The sequence below is a fragment of the Triplophysa rosa genome, linkage group LG25 (assembly GCF_024868665.1).
Source record: "Triplophysa rosa linkage group LG25, Trosa_1v2, whole genome shotgun sequence".
In the NCBI taxonomy this organism is placed as follows: Eukaryota; Metazoa; Chordata; class Actinopteri; order Cypriniformes; family Nemacheilidae; genus Triplophysa; species Triplophysa rosa.
Window position 1 is genome coordinate 15,539,661 of NC_079914.1, and position 16,315 is coordinate 15,555,975.

The 16,315-nt window shown below is 38.3% G+C and overlaps 1 protein-coding gene across 1 annotated transcript; it reads right to left on the reverse strand.

Moving 5' to 3' along the window:
• Nucleotides 1-1,040: 1,040 nt before the first annotated feature.
• Nucleotides 1,041-15,030, reverse strand: LOC130548433 (uncharacterized). The gene is made up of 7 exons (XM_057325197.1): nucleotides 14,939-15,030; nucleotides 14,686-14,786; nucleotides 8,645-8,804; nucleotides 7,820-7,998; nucleotides 3,941-4,276; nucleotides 3,352-3,666; nucleotides 1,041-2,113 (listed from the first exon to the last, which is right to left on the reverse strand). The coding sequence occupies exons 1-7, from the start codon at nucleotides 15,013-15,015 to the stop codon at nucleotides 2,022-2,024; spliced, it is 1,260 nt and encodes a 419-aa protein (XP_057181180.1). The 5' UTR covers nucleotides 15,016-15,030; the 3' UTR covers nucleotides 1,041-2,021.
• Between the last annotated feature and the right edge of the window lie 1,285 nt (nucleotides 15,031-16,315).

A 16,315-nucleotide genomic window follows, 5' to 3' on the forward strand; every position in this document is an offset into this window, starting at 1 on the left:
TACATATAGCCTATCAGGTTCTGTGTAAATACACGAAAGTTTCGCAAAGAAAAAACCTCACATCCTTTCAGGGGCTTGACTCCTAGTAAGCTTCTTAAACAATGCGAGTCAATGGGGTCCAAGAACTGTTTGGTTATATATATTTTGGCATTCAAGAATTTTCATTTTTGGGCGAAGTATCCCTTTAAATGGATATCATAGACCCAGAATTCCAAGAATTGTAAGGTTTTACAGTGTTTTCTATGAGTTCAAAAGCTCCCCGCTGAATTAAAAAAGACCTTTGAAAAATCACACCACATCTGTGTTTGGATATGTTTGCCAAGGACTTTCTGAATATATTAACATGCGTTCGGAATGAAGCAGTTCCTCTGCACATTCTCAACAAGCACATGCATATGATGTATAGCGTGGAAAGAATCCATAAATGAAAGTCATTTCCATCCCACCGAGGTCAAAAATATACCGAAAAATCTGTGGAGAGCAAATGTTTTCATCTCCAACAGGTTTAACCTCAGAGCCTTCAACCTGGTTCTGTGCTTAGTTCAGTTTGTAGTACTGTGGTCTACAGCAGCTGTGAATTATTATTATCGCTTACAATATATGACGTTATGAAGCACCGTCACTTCAAAATAATAGTTTTTAAAATCAGAATTGTGAGAAAAACTAAAAATATTCCTATGAAGCACCGCAACATCTTCTCCTGTGTCTTTTGCATGAGGCTCATGTTAAAAACAGTAAATCTGAGGGCGGGTGCGGGTTGAGATGGGATGTTTATTTTGGTGGTTGGAAAGGCATGATTATTATGTTTGGCTTACAGATAAAGAGAAACGTATGTGTTTAGGCATTTTTATGAGACTGGAGGGATAATGTAGGTCTGTTTCTTGAACAGGGCTGAAGACTACACTGTAAATAAGTTTAAACACCAAAAACTTCAGGAGATTTGTAAGTTTACTCGCATTCGTAGTTCACTTAACTCAAATGACTGAATACAAGAAGATACATAAGAATGACAACAACATCATACATAAACATTAATCCTCTTTAATCATATTAAACACACAATTCAACACAATGAAATGCATGCTGGGAACTCTCAATTCTTCAAAAAACAACAAAGAATTAAATGTCAACAAGTACGGTCAACAAAATAATCTTTGAGCAATTTGTAGTTAAAGTCCCAGTGAAATAAAAAATTACGATGCCTATTTTTCATGAAATATTGCAGCGTTTATTGTAAATAGTTCATCAATGTGGGTCGTTCTCTTTTAAAAATTCGTGTGCCCTCATAATCTTCTGTTAAAATCTGAAAATGCGCTTCTTTCCTGTAGTGACTGTCCATCTTAAATGACATGTTAGGCGGCTTGGGCGGAGCATCCATTAACTCCTCCCCTTCAACTGTCAGTCTGATGCCAGTTCCATTTCAAAATGCAACGGCTGTTCTTATACATCCAATCAAATCACAGAGAAAGACGAAAGCCACGCCCACTGTTTTTCTCATTCCAAATTCCATTTCACTCGGAATGCATCAAAACACGGAAGTAAAAACAATCTCAACTTCCAGTTCACAGGGACTTTAATTATTTGATTATTTTATGTTCTTGCAATGATAGTTTACTTAAACATAAAAATATTTTATCACTTATTCCCTCTCATCTCATTCCAAACCTTTCTGTGGAACACCAAAAGAGTCACGTCTGTTTGGATTGAACACTTCTACTGAAGCACCAGACAGATACAGAGATGATAGAATAAAATGAAAAAAAAAAGTTTATTCAGTACTATATTAGTTGTGTTTCAGTGCTCAGACTGACTTGTATTTTTCGCTACATTTTTACATTACATTAAAGGATATAGCACCGAAAGATTATTACTCCTGGTTTACACCATTGTTTAATGTAAACTGTAGATGTGGAAACGTTTTTAAACGATAAATTGTCTCCGGGTCAAGACAAAGGCGATGTCCGCTAAGTGCTGATGTTTTCTCCATCTCTCCATGATTCTTACGCTCTTGTGTTCTTGCTTTAGAGAATCTGTGACCACACACAAGCAGCAGCAACAACCAGCAGAACACCAACACATGTTCCTCCTTTAACAGCTGAAGACACATCTGCATCTGTGATGAAGAAAGAAATCAGTCTTAAGTTTAAAAGACAATGAAACCCATGTAGCCCACAAACATTTTATTAACAGTAGAAGTGACATTTTACTGTATTCTTGAATTCTTCCTAAGAGAGAGAGAGAAAAAAAAGAAACAAAATAATAAAACAATAGTGTTGGGTTTCGCTGGTGGGTTTAGGTTCAGATATCCAGTTCCTTCAACTGCATTACAGCTCTGGACTGTTTCCCAAAAGCACCATAACCTTAAATTGATCACTGTTACCAATGGAGCTACGATTAACGTAGGTATACAAAGCTTTTGGGAAACGCAGCCCTGGTTATGTGCAGACCCTCAATTCTTTTTTGACTTGTTTACTGACACCCTCACCTGTCAATTTCTTACAAGAGGTTACTGTAATTTGTAACCCTAATGCTGTGTTCACACACCAAATGCGAACAATTGCGTTCCTCGCTGTTAATTACTCCCGGGAAAATTGACGTGAGTGACGCGAAAAACATTCTAGTGTCTTCACGCGTCCGGACCCGTTAAACAGTAGGTGTCAATGAGCTCATCGCGCAAATTTCTCGCTCGAGTTGAAATTTCAGTCGCGTCGCCCGATTCGCGTCATTCGCTTCTCCCGCCGCGAGTTCGCATCTATTCACGTCTTTGCATTGACTCGCGCAAATCGCTTAATTCACATTTGGCGTGAATTCAATTCAATTCCATTTTATAGCGCTTTCCACAATGTGCATTGTTCCAAAGCAACTTTACAGGAGAAGATAAAAAGAAAAACAGAAAAAGCAAAACACGGTACAGTGCATGGTGTTTGTAGAACAAGCACGATCATTCTAATAAAGCGATGTTGACGGAATTTACCGAACCTTTAAACTAATCTAATATCTCCCGGTGAGCAAGCCAACACGGCCCTGTGGCGAGGAACTCAAACTCCAATGATAAATAAATGGAGAAAAACCTCGGGAGAAACCAGTCTCAGTCGGGAGGGCCAGATCTCCTCTGACGTGTCACAGCAGAACTCACTGACTTTCATTAAAAGTGATTATGTGTGATTATGTGTGTGAACGCAGCATAAGGCAGCTTGACAGTTGTTTAATGCCTTCGCTGCCTTTATCACCATGCGCTTAAAGTTGGCATTGTATGTTTAAGCATTAGTGTAAAAGTGATTCATGTAGAAATGTTGACAACGCTGTGATCTGAATGACATAACTCATCATATCAAGATATGAGTTACTCACCGCTGACAATCACAATGAATCTTTTGCGAATGTATTCTCTCCTGCCATAGACATATAATTCATAACGTCGAGAGTAGTCAGTTGTGATGCTTGTGATGGTGAGAGATCCAGTTTGATCATTTGACTGCAGTCTTTCAAAAAATCTGTCAATATCATCATCTTGAGCTGCCCTCATAATGTTGTCTCTGTAGGTTGTAGCTATATTAGCCTCGTAAGGTCCAAACCCCCAGACTACCTTATCATCTCTCTGTAGGTAAAGATCAGTGTGTAGTGTGACAGAATCTCCCACCGTCGCTGACACTGACTTCACTTCATCTGCATCACCAAACACACAAGAAAATGTGTTAAACACAGAGATTAAAGGGAATCTATTATGCAAAATGCTGAAAAACGTATATGTGTGTCCATACAATGTGTGTGTGTGTACACAATGGTAAAAGAAAGCGTTCATGGCACAAAACCACTGACATCACACAAAGATTTATTATGATTAAAGGTGGAGGAAAAAACACTGTATTCAGAGGAAATTTACATTGGAATGATGATGTGAATGTGATGTTTATGATATTGAAGGACTTGATGTACTCACCACTGACAGTAACTGTGAACATCTGTTGTATGGTGTGTGTTCCGCTATTGCTGTCGACATCTAATCCATAAAGTCCAGAATGATCAGTAGTGATGTTTGTGATGGTGAGCGATCCATACCGATCATCCAGCTTCAGTCTGTCTCTGAATCTCTCACCGTGAACATCATCATGTGTTGACATTATTTCAGTCTCTATGTCGATTTCAGCAAGAGGCAAGTTTCCAAACCTCCAGCATATCAGATCATATGTCATTTTATCACGTGCGCCAGCTTTCAGAATGACAGAATCTCCCTCCATCACTGAAAAGGATGTCACTTTGTCTAAACCATACTGATCTGCAGAACAAAGAGTAAAAGTTACTAAAACTAACCACATTAAGGGCCAGATTTACTAAACAGGGCAAAATAGAGCGCAATTTCAAAAACGCGCAGATGGGAGTGGAAATTTCTGAGGGCGATTTACTAACAAGGCGCACAATACAAAACACAGGCGCAACATCTCATTCCCACAATGACCAACTCAATCTACTAAGAGCAGCGCAAACTAGCGCAGGGTTTAAGAGAAGCTTTTTTGAGCGTTAAATAAAACCGCAAATACCAGTATGACGAGCGCAAACCTTAGTAGATCGCATTGCGTTATTCATTTGAATTCTCTCCTCCCATCATTGTTTGCATCTGAAGAGGAAACTCCTACAAATGCACATGCAATAAGGTCAGTCGCAAAAACGTAAAAGTCTTTTACAAGATTTCATGTGCAAAGTGGAAAAAACACATGTAGAAGAGAATGCGATGATGAACTGAAATGATCCAGACACAAGCAGACCACACAAAATACACTACTAGCTAATTCAAACGTATTTAAGAGTTTGTGTTTTTCTGCAGTGTTGTGGAATTGTTTTTTTGAGATGAGACCAGGATTTGTCTTTAAAAATGTTTTATTGCATGCAAGCAGGATCAACTCAAAATCATCAGTCTGCAGAAAGCGGAACACTCATTCCATCTTTATACCCCTACTTCTCCTTTCTCCACCAATCACCAGTCTCATTTACATCACCATGTTTACTCTTATCCACAGCTCCATGGCCATGCACATCTTCCCTTCTTAATAACACAAGACATTCTTCATTCTACATGACATGAAAGTTTGTTTTTTGACCTCTAACAAAACCTCACGTAGGCCTCTGTTCTGCTACACGAAAGAGATCAATCTAGTTTAGTTTATTAATTTATAAAGCACATTTCAAACAATGGAAGTTGTAGCCAAAGTGCTGTACAGATATATTAAAATACTATTTAAAAGAAGAAGAAAATTAAAAGCAAAATTAGCACACTGGATCAAAACCATAGAGACATACAGTATGTCCATATGTAAAGATATAAACACCTTCAATTAAAACACTCAGAATACAGATATGTTTTTAGGGAAGATTTGAAAATGGAGACAGAAGGGGAAGATCGAATATTGAGAGGAAGACTGGTCCAAAGTCTGGGAGCAGCCACCGAGAAAGCCCCATCACCTTTCATGTTGATGTTACATGTAAAATGGTTACAATGTAACATTACGTCTGTTATTAAAGGTAGGGTAGGCAATCCTGTCCAGAAACATTTTTTTGTCATGCTGGTTGGAAGTCTCTTAACATCCTGATAGCAATCAGTAAGTAAAGTTATATTTTTATAATTATATATCGTCTGAGAAAGGCGTAGGACCCAAAAACGTTTGCCCAATCATTGCCCTCGGTGCGAGTCTAATCAGCAAAGAGGTGAAAGCAGAATTCCATTCGCGAATGCAGGTTCGCAAGGGTTTCCCGCTCAGTCTGTTCGCGATTTTGTCCCTGTTGGTTTCAACAGCAGAGGGGTGTGAAAAATGGGAAAATCCTGGCCAAAACGAGAGTGTTGACGGTATGATTATAATCAGTGTTGCTTTTCCACGCTGACAGCAGCTACGGGAGTCAAGGGTTTCAAAGATGATGCCATGGTAACTTCTGGACAGGTAGGTACATGTTATGATTCGATTTTAATGGGTTTTGATTATGTTGCTTATGTAGTTTGTGGACCTTCGTTACCCAGCGTCTAACGGGAACTGTGCTGCATCTAATCCCATTTTAAACCTGTTGTTTGCGCTAGCTGTTTGCGCTATTGTAGTAACGTTATTTACTTTGTAACGTGTTCTCACTGGTGAGTGAGACATGATTTAATTGGAATTGATGCAAGAGCTTCTGGTTTGTGCGCATTCATGTGTTTTGGAGAAGGCGTGGCTTTGGACGGCGATTCACATGGAGGCTGGGATCATGATTGCAGTGCTAGCAGGCTAAAGTTAGCATCTTACCAAATCTTTAAATACTTTTATTTACAAATCTGCAAACTAGTGTTGGTTTAATGTTAATATTTAAACGTTCCATATTGTGATACAATATAGTAATGTTATAGCAAAGCTCTCCCACATATATAGCTATAATCACTGCGCTTATTTCCTTTGTTGGTATAAGTGGCAGAAGGGTGGTAATAAGAAATATGCAGTTACGCAGTTTTATACCATCTTGCTGTTAACGTTTCATTAGTCATTTTGGCATCCCTATAGCCTGAACCACCCTTACAAGCGCACACATCATATCACTTCATAAACGATTGTCTTTTGTTGGTATGGATTATAGTTTGGGTATGTGTCTAAAAACCTCTCATGTATCCCCACCTAATCAGGACCCGGGGAACAAGTTAAGTTATTTTTCACGTTACGTTAATCTTTTTTTATCGTATATACAAGCGAACATTGTTAGTTGTACAACTAGCAGTTAGCCAGCCACCGGAGATTAAACAAAGAAAACGGTTTGTCGTCGCTGTTTCTACAGTATTCATAAGTGGATAAGTAGAAACCCGGGAGAGGGAACAGTGAGAAGGCTCATGTTGTGTCAGGTGTGTGATCAAGCTGCATTTGCTAACGTTTGCCACTGTTAGTACATACAGGCATCTAAAGATGTAACGTTATTCTCTCTCAGTTTGTCTTGACTATACACGCTTGGCTTCTTTCTCTCTCTACGTGGTATGTGTGGATGTCAGACCACTTAACTGGAGGTAATGTAATCCTGACAGTTCGTCCGTCCGTCCATTGAGTGAACGTGTACAGGTCGGCCAATCTGGTTCCTTCCGTTAAAGTTTACTATTTCAACAACAGTCACAGTTCCGTGCTGTGACTGACCTTACATGTTCAAATTAAATCGGATTCTCTCCGGTCATTGTCAAAAAACAAGCCATCATACGTGGTCGCTAGCATTGGAGCATTAAAGCGGCCAGGGGAATCTTTCTGCCTCCACCTATGCTCCACCCACGAAAACGCATCACAATGTTTACTAACAAAAAAGGGGTCTATAGAGAGCATTAAAACAAACCTGTTTCTTTTTAGTAATGGCCTGCTACAGCGCCTCTGATCAACAAAACCGAAATGTTTGTCTTGTGATTTCCTCCTTGTTGATATATATTGTGTGACCATAGAACACTTTATACTCTTTATTCTGTTTGGTAAAGTAATGTTACTTATGGCCATGAGATAACGTTAAAGTGTATAAAGTCATTGATGCATTTGCTCGACGAATACATACAAGTATTTTTATCACTATACTGCTAATCAGAAACTGCAAGATATGTCAAGGTAATGACGATTATTATACGTATTTTCCTTTGAGCTAAACTAATTCCCTGACTGAAATTGATGTTTTAAATAACTCATTTCATGGATGTGATCTTGATGGATCTGGTGGAGAATCATATTTGGTGAGCTAAGCTCATCACTATTTTAATAACAGCTAAAACCGCTACATTAGAGTGTTGAAAATTATAATAAAAAAGGAAATGAATACTATGGTATGTAAACACTGAGATACTCACAGCTGACATTGAATGTCTTCTCTCCAGTTTTCTCTCCAGTGATCTGATGATAAAGTCCAGCCAGATCATTTGTGAAGTCTATGATGGTGAGATCTCCAGTCTGATAGTTTATCTTCAGTCTGTCACTAAATCTCCCATCAGAGCCGTTAAACACTGAGGTTGAACCTCTGTCCAGTGGCCTGTATCACGAAACGAGGAGAACAAAAGTAAGTTTTGAGTTGACAAAACCAGACAAACCCAACCTGGTTTAGATCAGGTTCAGCTGTAGCACAACGCTTGGTATAAACATTCTCTGTCAACTCAGGTTTGATCCAGAGTTTGTGACCTGAAAGTGTGACACGTGCGGCAAACAGCCAATCACACGGAACATACAAGCATCATCAGTTTGATTGACTTCTCTCGAGTATCAGCGCAATTCACAGATGAAGAGATATCTTCATCGAATATAGTTCTATTAATTTAAATGCTAAGTTTAATATTAATGAATAAATATTAACTATCAACTATCCGTAATATATGAATGTGTTTTGAATTATAATCAATAAATGTAAATATACAATACAAATAAACATCTTATCACTTTAAACTTTTTTTATTTGGAGCAAGAGATACATGGGGAGTGGCTTCACTGCGTCAGATTTACGTGACTATTCTCACAGCTGATTGGTCCAGTTTTGGTTTGCGATCTCTAACCCAGAATAAAACCTGCTCCGGAGCAGGTTAGCTATGTAGCGTAAGTTACCATGGCGACAAAACCAGCTCAAAACCGATCCACCTTCTTGAGCCCGAAAACACGGAGAATCCTCAAACTAAAAGCGAACTTACCAGGATAAAAACCGAGACCGGCTTTGTAATACAGGCCACAGTTTAGCTATGAGTTCATCTCCACACCTCCACTCGATCACATCATCACTCTGTATTACAGTATTAGTGTGAAGAGTGAGGGAATATCCCTCAGACATTGTCACTGACTCTGTCACAGCACCTGCAGAACAAACATAAAAAGTTAGATATTAAACTTACTTATACAACACGGTCAGTACAAAGATTAAAACAATAGCCGGCTTTCGACTGCTGGGCCAGAGCCAGATTTAAAACTCAAAGGTTGCAAGTTCCATTCCCAGACTGGCAGGTTTCCAAGGCTTTATTAGGTGACCCCAATGGGATCACCGATGGCATACTGTTCATATATTTAAATCCTTATTATAACTTTAAATCCATTTACATAAAAAATACATTAAAAAACATAAGGTTTTTCTGATCCTCAGCCTCCTCCTACAGTTTAGTATTGAAAGGCCTTTCTCCAAATTATAATTAGCCTTTCAGGATAGGCCTTTTCCACCTCTTTTAACATTTGGAAAGTCATGGCATTTTAGCTAACAAAGTCAAACCCAAAAAACGAAAATGGATATATTTGAAATATTCATTTAAAAGGGATTTATTACGCGACATATTGGACATGTAACTGTGGGCCTAACGTTTCATTCTCCACCTCTGTCACAGCAGACCTTCATCATCTAATGCAAATTAATTATCATGGTTAGTGTGTACTGCAGTGTTAAACAAGTCATTTTTAAAGATTACGACAACTCACAACTGTAGCAGTTTCTACAATTAAAGGAGTCTCCATTAATATGATTACATCAGCAGCAGTTCAAAATAAATCTGATACATTGCAAAGTCAGTTTTCACAAAACCAAATAAAAGTAGTTTTGTAAAGGTTCAATATACAGCCTACACAATTAGCAATGTAATTAAATACATGTAAAATACACTGGTAGAAAACCATACACATGGTAAAATAATGCTTACAAACATATAAACAAATATAACAGAGATAGCCATGAAGATTATATATTTTAAATATCTTAGTATAAAGATACTTATATATAGTAGCCTACATATATCTAAACTATCTTGTTAATTGTTTATAGTTTTATAAACTTATAAATTCAATTACACAATCTTTATGTTTTTTAATTTAGCACTTTATACACCGATGCAGATTTAAGTCTTTTGAGCAAAAAACCCTGATTTATAACGTTATTTCAATGTCAAAAATGTTACGCTTCTTAACCGTTTCCACGGTGACTCGTGAAATCTGTGATCCATTGGCAATGTCTTCATGTTGTTCTCGTTAGCATGAGTTAACTCTGGGTAACTTGCGGGAGGTTGATTAAACTTACCCTTCAAACGTGTTCTGGAACCGACATACCCCGAGTAAGCAAGGTTTGGGTTAATCAACCCAGAGTTCAGGGTTTAGCTGACGGTAAGTTAACCCTGCTTTCTGGAATACACCCCTGGATCGCAATCGCGTCATTACAAAAAAAACATGACGGAGAAACAGGCGTCTTTTTGTTTATTAGTGGTGCTTGCCAGTGTTGGGCAGTGCGTCGCTACATGTAGTGACGCTACTAGTTTAACTACATTTCTCAGTAGCGTGATGGTAGCGTCGCTGTTTTCTGAATCAAATAGCTTTTCAGTAGCAAAGCTCTTTTTTTGATCAAGTAGTGCGGTAGTGTCTAGGGGTGGGCGGATCGATCCAGGGGTGTATTCCAGAAAGCAGGGTTAACTTACTGTCAGCTAAACCCTGAACTCTGGGTTGGTTAACCCAAGCCTTGCTTACTCTGGCTGAATCCAAAATGGTTCCTTACTTCCTTACTATATAGTAGGCAAAAAGCAGTAGGCGTACGAATAGTGTGTCCGAATCGTCAGTATTCACAAATCAGTAGGCGAGAAATACCCTGGTGGTGGACTATTTCTCGCGAGACTTGGACGTGCGTATACTAATGTTGCGCCTGAATACGCCTACTTACCTACTATGTAGTAGAATAAAACAGTACTTGAACAGAGTAGTATGTTAAAAGAGGTGGAAAAGGCCTATCCTGAAAGGCTATTTGTAATTTGGAGAAAGGCCTTTCAATACTAAACTGTAAGAGGAGACATTTTTAAGGAATACAGTCTTTATACAGAACCTTAAGTCTAAGTCTTTTGATGTATTTTTTTATGTAAATGGTTTAAAGTTATAATAAGGATTTAAATATATGAACAGTATGCCACAGGTGATCCCATTGGGGTCACCTAATAAAGCCTTGGAAACCGGCCAGCCTGGGAATCGAACTTGCAACCTTTGATCTGGCTCTCTAACCATTAGGCCACAACTATCCTTGGTCCAATGCATCAAATACTGCCTAATACGTGGACAAGAGTAATGATATGAAATTGCTCAATAAATTGTTCTGCAGTTAAAATACTTCACTATTAACATCCTTTAACTGTTGGAAATTGTGTGCATAAAGTTAAAATTAGTTTAATAATAACAGCTTACATTATTTTATTTAAAGATTATTTCATTTTAAAAGGTTAAATAGTCTAATAAAGTTAATAATAAAATTAGTTGTGAATGCTGAATTGCGGTGGGTGAGATTGGAAATGTAACTGTAATATTATAATATTTTATGTAATCTGTGCTTCCACGCCCACTTGATGCTCATCCAAAGCGCACACATGCGCAGACAATCCCTGAAGCTTAGTTGTCATGGTCCTGCCTTCTTGTTCATGATTTTCTAGTCTTGTGGCAGGATCGTGACAGATCCCTTGTGTTTAGTGTGAGAAAGTCATGGTTTGTTTACCATTGACATGCCATGTGCTTTCTCGTGTCTTGTCATTGGCCCCGCCCCTCTCATTTCCCATATTGCTTTCCTTCCGTGTCTCATGTTCCTCACCTGCCCCTCGTTATCTTCCTTTGTTTGTTCCCCTATATAATGCCCTCGTGTTCATTGTCCTGTGCTCGTTCGTTATACTTATGTGCTGTTGTACTTACATGTGTGCAAAGAGTCTTCGTGGTTTGCTCGTGTTCCTGAGTCCTTGTCTTGCCTGTGGATACGTGTTTGTTAATTACCCTACCCTGCCTTTGTTACCCTTCCGTGTTTTGTAAGACGTTGTGTCGTGTTTAATTTTAGTTATTTTTTGTCCTGCTGTTTTTGCCCCCTCTTGGGAAGTATTTTGGTTTCTGTTTTTATAATTAGTCCTGTCCTCGTTACCCCATTGTGGGTGTTTTGTTTTGTTTAAATAAAGTCTTGTTAACCCCTTCACCACCGCCTGCCTGCAAGTGGGTTCTTCCGCCACGCCAGTCGTGACATTAGTAACGTTTCCTTAAAGCAGGTTATCTTCAAAGAGTAAGTTGCTATGGTAACTTACAAACCCCGAAAGTTATCTCCGCTTTTGGAACCGAAAGTTGAGGTTATCAGCTAACTAACCCTTAAACTTACCCGGGTATGTCACATAACCAACTTTCTGGAATACCCCCCTGAAGTATCGATACTTCCGATACTGAGGTTGTATCGAAAAGGATCGATCCTAACATAAAAAGATCAATACTAATGTGTTTTTACTACTGATTTTCTTTATTTACTACTGTAGCTAATAATTGTGTAATAAAGAAAAACTGTTCCCATACACATCGTTTTGCACACGTTGCTCCTCCCTGCTATGATGTGTTTTGTTGTCCTGCCATAATGTGACTCAGCGGCGCCAGGTGCAAGCAAGCAGTCGACTGCTGCAGCCAGCGACTAGTGTAACAGGGTTATCATGGCAGAAAAAAGAGGAGCACCGTATGGAGTTATTTCACTGCCGTGAATGAAAACGTGGCAAAACCACTAATTTAATTAAACACATCACAACACATGATAAAGAGAACACTGAGGTGTCATTTTGTACACTTTGTTTATTTTTTAAAGCTAGAGAAGCAGTACTGGGATAGGGAGAATTTTTTTGTTATATATTGTTTTTCTGTTCTGTTAAAAAATACTATTTTCCAGTAATAATTTGGTGCAAAGTTCATGTTTGCAAATTCAGTTTATTAAAGTAATAAATAAATATATATATTTATTTGGTTTAAAATATGTCCTGTGCTTAAACATGCACATGATTAATTACAGGCACATTAAGAGCGCAAATCACAAAATATTTTAGTAGTCATGAAAATATATTCAGATTTATCAGATGAATGCATCATTAATATGCATGACACTTCCAGTAAAGTAAATGTAAGTTCAAGTGATGCTTCTGAAAGTAAAAAGTATTGGTATCGATATCTGCAATACTGGCCCTGTATTTACGAAATACATTTTACAGTATCACCCACCACTAGCGTCCACAAAAGCTCAATTTTCCAAAGCATTTCTAAACCTCAAGCGTAAATCAGAAAAGCTGCTAAGGATCACTGATCCTGGATCAGCAAGTGACGCCACCACTATACGGATCATCTGAGTGACATCCAATTGGCCACTATGGGTGCCACCCCAAAATTGTATTTGTTACTGATGGTGATTGACATCTGATGTCACCTCTCGTTGAATGAAGCTTTTGTTTTGACGTTCGGCGGCGGCGGCAGCCCAGCGCAGCTGCACGGGAGAATACGCTGCCTGAATTAGAGATACACAAGAATGAAGCATTGTGATTTAAGTAAGTCTCACTATTTAGCTTTGGGTTTAGGGTTCCTGAACAACTTTTCATTGAACGTTTGGCTCCATTAGCAGATAATAATTAGATAAGAGAGATCGGTTCATTGTCATCAGGGTCGGACTCTGAAATTAATTTGGCTTTTGAAAAATGACACCATGGTGAACAAAATGCCATCCAAATGCAAGATAAAAGGTATTCAAGATATGCCGCTGCATAATAAACCACAGTCGCGATCTAAAAGACGAAAGAACGTCGAAAACAGCATTATATTTTGATCCGCTACAGCGGTGAGCATTACAACCAATCACAGTTCAGCATATGAATATACTGGCCAATCAAAGGCGTCTACATGATTCACCGGTGAATGAGAGCTGTGAAGTGAGCGGCAGTCATAATGTTCATTAAACAAGCACTTACGTACACGATGTAAGAGAGATTTATTGTGCTGAGTAGCAAGACTCTTTCATGTATAACCTTAAGACTGTAATGAGCGCCTGCTGGTTTTTATTTATGATATGTCATATTCTCCTCAGACTAATTTCAGTTTAAAGACAAAACAGCCTTATACTTGTCCTTTTAATTATTCATATTTTTATAATGTACTTTATGCACTTAAAATTATATCTTATAACATAACATTATGCAATTGTTTTGTAAACAGTTATGGCACATTTTAGCAGCATTAAACCGTCTTTGTAATAAGCCATAACAGATGCAACCTCTGCAGTTTTTTTTTTTTTTGATGTTGATAATAATTTACTGTCTAAATGTCATTATTCTTATTTGTTAAATTAATTGATTAAATGTACTGTGAGTATTTGATATATAAGACAATGCACTAACGTTACTAAAAATGCCCTTATGAAGAAAGAAAAACTGCCTGTGGAAATCACTTCCAAAAGTTGCCCCTTACTTGAAAACTTAGTTTTACTGAGTTTTATTAAGTACTGAGATTTGGAAAGAAGTCGGTTCAAAATACAAATGAAATGTAAAAAAGTAGCTTAGATGTAGTAAGCTAAATTTTCAATATTGATGTAGCTTAGCTTGTAGCAACATTTCTCAGGGTGGTAGCTTTAGTGTATGAAGCTTCATTTAATGTAGAGTAACTAGCTTAGGCTCAGTACATTTTCCAAGTAACTTAGCTTGCCCAACACTGGATATATATATATAACGTTCAAGTGTGTCCCTCTGTCCATCACGTGATCTTTTAAAAACAATCTGAAGTCACTCACAACAGTGTTACAAAATATATAGTAAAACAATGGTAAAATAAACTCTGGGTAGAGCATGAAGACTATTTACTAAGCCAAACTAATAAATATACAGAACAGAATGCGCACTTCTGGTTTGTAGAGAAATAAACGCTTAAGTGTTGTATAAATGTTGCAGAAAGAACTTACCGTTGATGAGTAAAGAGAGTAAAGAGATGATAAAGAATAAAGAGATTGTCTTCATGTTGTTGTAGGTGTTTGAGTTGAGCGCGCGCTCACAAGCACACTGACTGACAGAAAAACGACAAAAAAAACACTAAACCTACACACACAGATACAGATATAACGATGAAGATTCACTGAAAAGATTCCTCTGAAGATGAACAAGACGAGTCGCTTTTGTATATTATAGTAAAGAAGCGCAGTTCAGCATCTAAAATACCGGAACGTGTAGAGATGTCTTGCGCTGAACAAAAAGGGGCGTTTCCAAACAGAGACATGCGTTTTTTCAGATTTCATGTAGGGTCTGTGTCCATGGCCACGCACGGAGGCGCTTTTCTCATGATTAGCGCCAGGCCAGCATTACGATGGACTGCCGTCCAATCACAGTGCAGCAGGGACGGGACAAATACCTCACAAACCAATCGGCGCATCGCACTTACAGTCGAGTGTCTTTATACAAAGGCCTTTTCTCTAACAGAAGGCTGCATGCTCCAGAGGTCGCATTTGAAGGCTGCATAGGAAATTGTTATAATACGCTCATCATGACTTGCGAATGTAATGCTCAGTTAACTGAAATAAACCAGGCGTATGCAGCCTGCAAATGCGACCATGATATTCAGCTGTATTGTTTAAGCCCCATGAAATTACAAAACGATCTTTTCTCCCAAACTGTATTAACTCCATAAAAGTTTGGAAGTCTGCCAATTATCGGCAGTCAAAAACTGACAAAACTGAAGTTCTTATTTCTGCTCCTGCGGGAGTTTTCCTCAAGCTACTGGAAAATCCTGACCCTTTAACTCACTTGGTTAAACCCACATTTCCAAATGTAGGTGTCCATATGGGACACGTCCTGAGCTTAGACCACCTTGTGAATTCTGGTACACACCTGTTTCTATCAATCGAGAAATATTACAAAACTGAGGTCAGTTGTGAAATTGTCCACAGCAGAGTTGGAGATGATTATACGCAATTTCGTCTCATCTCGCCTTGACTATTGCAAATCTACGTTTACTTGTCTTACTAAAACATATTTAAATCGATTACAAGTGGTACAAAATTCTACTGCAAAGCTGTTTACTCATCGCGCTAATTTTTATTTCTTCACAGAGTGGCTACCAATCAAGTTTCTAATTGAGTTCTTATGATGGTTTGAAGAGCACTGCGTGGTCAAGCTCCCAATTACATAAAAGAGTCATTGCGACCGTATAACTCTAGCAGGATTCTGAGATCTTCAAATCAGGTCTTGCTAGCTGTCCCTCGCTCTAGATTAAAGACCCTTGACGTCCAAGCTGTGGAATGCTTCTGATAAAACCTCAGCCAGTTCTTTGATAAACTCTGTGTGGTCTATACAGTGGTGAGTAAAACATGTCAAAATCTATTTATCGTTTCTAGATAAAGTTCAATGAAGCACCATCACTTTCAAATAATTATATTTCAGAATTCTGAGTAAAACTATAATAATATTACTAGTGAAGCAACACTTTCCTCTTTTGTACTTTTGTATGAGGCTCATATTCATGACAGTAATCCTGTGAGGGTGGGGGATGCTTCCGATGAGACCGTGGCTGGAATGCAAGTACAGTGTGTTTTTAGTGTC

Coding starts and splice junctions, on each gene's coding strand:
- LOC130548433 (XM_057325197.1), bottom strand. CDS start 15,015: ATGAAATCTGAAAAAACGCATGTCTCTGTTTGGAAACGCCCCTTTTTG. Junction 4,277..7,819: donor GAAGACATTCAATGTCAGCT/GTGAGTATCTCA, acceptor TTTGTTCTGCAG/ATCAGTATGGTTTAGACAAA. Junction 2,114..3,351: donor ATTCATTGTGATTGTCAGCG/GTGAGTAACTCA, acceptor TCTTCATCACAG/ATGCAGATGTGTCTTCAGCT.